At 42.9% G+C, this 7,358-nt stretch overlaps 1 protein-coding gene across 1 annotated transcript; it reads right to left on the bottom strand.

Moving 5' to 3' along the window:
• Positions 1-5,995: 5,995 nt before the first annotated feature.
• Positions 5,996-6,919, bottom strand: LOC111232258 (probable G-protein coupled receptor 21). The gene has a single exon (XM_022759702.1). The coding sequence runs from the start codon at positions 6,917-6,919 to the stop codon at positions 5,996-5,998; it is 924 nt and encodes a 307-aa protein (XP_022615423.1).
• Between the last annotated feature and the right edge of the window lie 439 nt (positions 6,920-7,358).

Raw genomic sequence — 7,358 nt, 5'->3', positions numbered from 1 at the left:
GCTGCAGTTGTTTGCGGGAGTCAGGAATAGGACAGGAGGTGACGACGTAGAACTTTGCCGGTTCCATCTGCACACTGCCTTGTGTCACAAGGTACCCCAGGAAGGAGACGGATGAAGCATGGAACTTGAACTTCTCGCCTTTTACAAACAGGGAGTTCTCGAGGAGACGCTGGAGCACTGACTGGACATGATGAACATGTTCCTCCTGGGTCTTCGAGAAGATTAGGATGTCATTGAGGTATACAAAGACGAAGCGGTTGAGCATGTCCCTACGCACGTCATTCACCAGGGCTTGGAAGACAGCAGGGGCGTTGGTGAGTCCGAAAGGCATTACGAGATATTTGTAATCCCCGTGGGGGTGTTGAACCCTGTCTTCCACTCATCCCCCTCTCTGATGCAGACAAGATGGTAGGCATTGCAAAGGTCAAGCTTGGTGAAAATGGTGGACCCCTGAAGCAGTTCAAAAGCTGACAAGATAAGAGGTAGAGGGTACCGGTTCTTTATGGTGGTGTCATTCAAACCCTGGTAGTCGATGCAGGGTCTCAGCGTCTTATCTTTCTTCTCCACAAAAAAGAAGCCCGCCCCAGCTGGAGATGAGGAGGGGCGGATGATGCCTGCAGCAAGGGATTCATTTATGTACGTAGGTCTCCATAGCCTTCTTTTCAGGGGCGGACAGGGAGTACAGACGCCCCTTGGGTGGTGATGTGCCATGCAGGAGATCAATGGCGCAGTCATAGGGCCGATGCGGAGGCAGAGACGTCGCCTTGGCTCTTCTGAACACTTTGCGGAAGTCGTGATATTCCAGGGGCACCCTGGAGATGTCAGGCGGGGCCCTGGAGCTGGGAGTGTAAAGCTGCGAGGAAACTTGCTTCAGGCAGGACAGGTGACAGGAGATGCCCCACTCTCGGATGGTCCCCGTCTCCCAGTCAATGTTGGGGTTGTGCTGACGGAGCCAAGGACAACCCAGGATGAGAGGCAGGCGAGGTGAGTCCAGAATGTGAAACTGAACGGTCTCATGGTGGTTGCCGGACAGGATCATGGGAATCTGGACGGTCTGGTGCGTGACTGTGCCCAAATGGTGGCCAACTAGAGCCCAAGCGGGAACCGGATGAGGTAGAGGAACCTGCTCGAGCCCCAGCTGCTGAATCAGCCCCTCGTCAATGATACAGGCGTCCGCCCCAAAGTCTATTAGGGTAGCCAGGGTGTGGGGGCCATCAGGAAGGAGGAGCCGGGCTTGGAGCAGCTGTCTTTGGTTGCGGGGAGGTTTAACAGTTGTTGGGCTCACCAGTATCCCCCGTTACTGGTGAGCCTTGGCCTTTTACTGGGCACTTGGAGATAAAGTGACCAGCCTGCCCGCAGTACATGCACAGGTTAGACTGGCGACGATGTTCCCGTTCCTCTGGGGTGAGAGAGGTGCGGCCCAGCTGCATTGGCTCAGACTCCCCTTTCTGTTGCCATGGAGAGGATGAGGGACTGGTGGAGCCCCCTCGCGAATGGACAGACGGCAGATGAAGAGGGACCCCTTGCCGCGTCTCTCATCTGCAGGCCTGGAGACGGAGATCGATCCGTATGGCCAACTCAATCACTCCGTCCAATGTGGACGGAACGTCATGGGAAACCAGCCCATCCTTAATATAGTCAGCCAGACCATGGAGGAAAGCGTCACAGAGGGCTGCAGAATTCCAGTTGCTCTGGCTGGCCTTGGTACGAAAGTCAATAGAATAATCTGCCACTGTTCGCTTGCCTTGTTTCAGTCCCATCAGTCCCCTTGCTGACTCAGAACAACAATTCTCGAAACCAAAAACCTTGCAAAGCTCGGCAGAAAACAGTTCAAAGGACGTACAGGCTGGAGGCCGTCTCTCCAACTCAGCTGTTCCCCATAGTCGAGCTATGCCTGTAAGGTGGTTAATGACAAATGCAACCTTCGCCGGTTCAGCGGCGAAGGTGCAGGGCTGTAGGGCGAACAGAAGAGAGCAGTTGGTGAGGAAGGGGCCACAAGTCTTTCAATCACCGTCGTAACGCTCCGGGGATCCCACCCAGGGCTCAGGAGCATCTCTGGGTGGTGAAAAGGCTGGCACAGGTGCAGGAGCAGAAGCCGATGCTTCAAAAGAGGGGGCAGACAGGGGAGAAACGGGCTGCTAGCTGGTGCATCTGTCCGGCTAATGCCGCTAGTGCTCGTCCATGAGTCTAGGCAGCTTGTCTGGCTTCAGCAGCAGACGCAGTCATAATGGCCTCATGCTGCTGCAAAACGCCTTCAATCGTCTCAAGGCGACTAAGTGGTGTGGGATTGTGCGCTGGGTCCATTTCTGGCCAGATTGTACTGTAACGGCTGAGTGCCAACCAGCCACAGGCAGACGAGGAACAGAAAACAGGCAGGCAATACTCGTAGTCGGGAACAGAAGGCTGGTGGATTCACCAGGGCTGAGACATGAGGCGAAGGTCGGAGGCAAGTTGGGTCGATACCATGTAAGCAGTCCGGGAACAAGTGCTGGAGAGTCAGGAATGAGAGTGAAGACAATCTGGCAAAGAGTGAGTGTAGTGAAGCTGCATATCTACTGGCTTGATTGGAGATGGTGAGCAGGTGAGAGCAGCAGGTGAAAGCAGTTATGGTGATGAGAGGTGTGGCTGAGCAGAAGAGCAGGAGAGGGGCAGAGCAGACTGTGACAACACAAGTACCACAACACAGACAATGATGCATATCCAAACTTGAATGGTAATACGAAAATGGTTGAAGATGAGAAGGATATCCGCCATGAATAACAACAAACTATCTGACAGTAAAGTAACAGCAAATAAGATGTGGCGAGCAGTTGTGTAGGGATACTCCTTTTTAAAAAAGGTTATGATGAGCAACAAGTTGATGAAAAGAAAAATCATCACCAGTGACTGCACAACAACGAACTGCACCGTTAGGAGCAACAAATCATCACCAGGCAATGAGTTGTTAGCAGCCATATGTCTTCATATGTTTTCTAAGCAAACACACACTTTTCTGAGGCACTACAGAAAATCCACTTTAGTGTCATTATGTAACATGTCTGTCAATATAAAATCACATTCTTTTTGCAAAATGATCAAAGTTCATCTGAATTACTTGGATGCCGTGTAAAGGAAAGCAGTTTACCAAACCCTCCATGTTGTTTAAAGATTAATCTCTTCTGCTGAGCTCTGTGCAGCTTTCTGAGAGAGGGCTGTGCGTGATGACTTAAAAGACTACAGCATCCAAAAATAAAACAAAATGAAACTTTGCTCATCTCATTGCTCATCACTTAGCTCCTCCCTCTAACTAGCTGATGTTAATTAACCCTGTACAACTATTTTCCTAATTTTTATATTTAAGTTCAAGAATTTCACCTTCTGAAGGTACTTGCATATAAAATAATACCCAAGTGTTGTAAGTGCTTTGTGTATACGGAGACCCCCATTTTTTCAAGAACATTGTGTAAAGAGACATTTTCAATTTTTTGGAGAGAATAACAATGCAGGGCACAGAACTGAGGCCATGAATGATGAGAATACGGTTCATAATACTGTGTGCAGAGCACAGCACTCCATGGCATATGGGCATGCAAATGGCCTGAGAAACTTTGTTACATTGTAAATAAATTTCTTTAAGTATAACTACTGGTGTGTTTAATGTTGCACAATTGTGAATATTGCCAACCTCTACTCAATGGAATTTTGATTCTTCAACTTTGACTTACTGTTCATTTGGTAGTTTTGGTTGTAATTAAGTTCACTCTTTATCAGGGTTCCAGATTAATAGTAACAATTTGAGACTGAACCATCATTTGCTATCCTCTCTTTTTTCAGGATGGTGGCCCTGAGGGACTTTAATTCATTTTAATGTTATTATTTAGTATAAATATTTTCTTAATTTATGATAGCCAAATAATTGATAAACAACCAAGGCCCAACATATTGATTAATCTATGGAAGATAGACTGATCTAAATGATTCATTTTCTTCCAGAAAATATAGATGACACACTGGCATGGTCAATCAAAAAACAATAAGCCCAAATTCAGGCCTAAACATTTGATCAAACACTTATTCAGTGTAAATTCTAAGGTAGCAGGTCGATGACTATATGGCTTTATGAGTGATGTGCTCATCCTCCCGAAGTAAGCCACTAACCAGCTGTAGGGATAGGTATAGTTAGCATTTTATCTTTACCTTATCCATACCTCTCTCTCAAATTGAATCGAAGGCAACTGGACTTGTATTTGTCTGTGGAAGGCAGACAGAAGTCAGACTAGTGCGGACTAGAGAGACCAATACATGATGAACTGATGAAGCCGCTTGGATAAGAGGCGAAACGTCTTCCACAGACAAATACAAGTCCAGTTGCCTTCGATTCAATTTGAGAGAGAGATAACTATGACCTGGACGAATGAGAACATTCACAGACTTATCCATACCCTTATTGATCCAGCTAATACTATCATTGGTTCTTTATCATGACTGAAGAACTGGGTTTCTTTAGAGCCCAACCGATATTGGATTTTTGGGGCCGATAACGATATTAGGGAGTAAAAGAATTCTGATATCGATATATTGGCTGATATATAACACTCGTGAAAAAGATATGTAATGAAAGCAGGATATTCTACAGTTTAACAATAAACTTTATTGTCCAAAATTACATCAGTGCACTGAAACAGTAAACTTCACAGGGAATTAAATAAAATAACCATAAAAATGAATAACTATAAATAAAAAGCATGACAACATATATATATATATATAATGAAAATATTTCGATTTTGATATTGTATATATATATATATATTTATTTATTTATTTAACTTGAATAAAAAACAATGGATCAAATATACATAAAATGCTGCCGATATAACTTGTCTTGACCCAAGCATTTCCACTGCATTATTGCTTCTTAATAAAAGTATTCATATCAGCGCATATCGAAGAATATATGCATTGATATCGATATATCTGTGAAAGGGTAATCGGCCGACCAATAAATCGGTCAGGCTCTAGGTTTTTTTTTTTCATATAATCATTTTTAAAAAGAATAAATTCAATTTATTGTCTCAGCCGGTTGCTCAGTTTGCAACAATCTCTCACAAATCTTAAAATGTGACAAACTAAAATGATCAGTTAGACTTATATATGCACAGCTTTTATTTTAGCAGTTCGCTATATGCTTAACCAGCACAATGTTGTGTAAAAGACACAGGGAGACATGGGACAAAATAGATGAAAACATGTTTTTTGCATGTTTAACTGGTGATTTCATAAAGTACTTATTGGCCTTATGTGTGCATGTGTATTGAGTATGCAGCCCCACCTCGCCCAGAGAGCAGAGAAGAGAAGCAGTGCAACCATACATGACTAATAGAAAAAAAAAATATGGCAGTTTATAGTGACTATCAAAAATAAATCAATGTATGGGAAATGAAGCGTCGAATTACAATATCAAAATCGAAATATTTTCAGCATCGACTACTATTTATACCATAAAGCAAAGAAGCATTGACTTAAAAACACAAATACCAACATCAACAACCCTCAATCCCTCTAGCTCAACTAAATTCTTTCTTGACTACGGTGTACTTTTACAAAGATAACAAAGAAGTATCAATATTACATGTCACTACAGGACTGACAGTAACATTGTCCAGTAAATGAATCTAATCAGCAATATGGACTCAACAACATGAACATGATGTGTACTAGAGAATTAAATTACATGCTGCATTTCCATATTTAGCTATGACTGTGCTGAACTATGTAAAAAAAAACTTCATGACTGATGGCTGCCAAGCATCTCATTGATTATCATTGCTCATAACAATGTCATGTAAGACCTGATACTGATCCATCATCACTGATACTGTGGTTTTGTGGAGAAAGACCCTGAGGCCTGCTGGCTCATTATCCATGAGCACAGCCCATTAAGACCAGTTCAACATCAACATTAGTCATAGAAAAATACAGAATGCACATAGAATGTGATTAACTGTTAATTTAATTAATCAATAAGATTTCTTTTATACAAGCCAAAGGAGGCAATGTATTTCAGTGCTTGAAAAAAAACTTCATCTCTGAGGCCATAAATGAGAGGACTCAGACATCTCGGTGCAAGATAAAACAGTAAGAAATTTAAGTACCTAGCAATTTCGTATAAACTGAAGTTAATCTGAAGCAAAGCAACTTCTATGAACGGGCACCACAGCTGGATGAGACAGAGCAGCAGCTGAAAACCATGAAGAGCCACTGTTCTGAGTCCTTTCTTTGATGACTTTTTATCTTCTCCTGATGCAGCTTTGGCAACTTTCATTATTTTAATATAAGAGAAAACAATGATGATGCTCATAATCAAAAATTGGAGTTGATATATAGCTGACCTAAGATTATGCTGCCATATGTTAAGCATAAACAACTCCACTGAGCAGAACTGATATTGTTTGTAAAAGCTCAGAGATGCCGATACAAAGAAGGAGGAGAAAATTAGAATGCCTGGCACAGAGCTGATGCCATGAATGAGGAAGATACAGTTCATTGTATTACGGGTAGAGCTCAGCTCTCCATGGCGCAGGGGCATGCAAATGGCCACATAGCGCTCCAGGGTCATTGCTGCCAGAGTAACTGGCGTGACTGTAACATACACAAGTACCACAAGAAAGATGATGACACATATCCAAACTTGTATGGTAATACGAAAATGGGTGAAGATGAGAAGGATATCAGACATAAGCAACAAGAAACTATCTGACAGTAGAGTAACAGCAAATAAGATGTAGCGAGCAGTTGTGTAGAAATACTCCTTTTTAAAAAAGGTTATGATGAGCAACAAGTTGATGAAAAGAAAAATCATCACCAGTGACTGTAGAACAACGAACTTGACCTTTCGCAGCAAGAAATCATCACCAGCCAATGAGTTGTTAGCAGCCATGTCTTCATATGTTTTCTAAGCAAACACACACTTTTTAGCCACTACCAAAAATCCACTTAAGTGTCATTATGTAACATGTCTGTCACTACAAAATCAGATTCTCTTTGTAAAGTCCATCTGAACTGTTCAGATGCTGTGTTAAAGACAGCTGTTTACCAAGCCCTCCATGTTGTTTACAGATTAATCTCTTCTGCTGAGCTCTGTGCAGCCTTCTGAGAGAGGGCTGTGCACGATGACTTTAAAGAATACAGCATCCAAAAATAACACATGAAACTCTGCTCACCACAGTGTTGTCATCACCACCTCACTGGCTCATGTCAACCCTCTGAGGTCTAAGGCTATTTTCTTGATTTTTACATCATTTCATAAATTCACTTTTTGTAGGTACCTGCCTATATGTATAATACCCAAGTGTTGTAAGTGCTTTATGTAAACTGAG

Source organism: Seriola dumerili, unplaced genomic scaffold (genome assembly GCF_002260705.1).
Source record: "Seriola dumerili isolate Sdu_G_001 unplaced genomic scaffold, Sdu_1.0 BDQW01000330.1, whole genome shotgun sequence".
In the NCBI taxonomy this organism is placed as follows: Eukaryota; Metazoa; Chordata; class Actinopteri; order Carangiformes; family Carangidae; genus Seriola; species Seriola dumerili.
The sequence above is the reverse complement of the archived record's forward strand: the minus strand, read 5'-3'. Positions and strand labels throughout refer to the sequence as shown.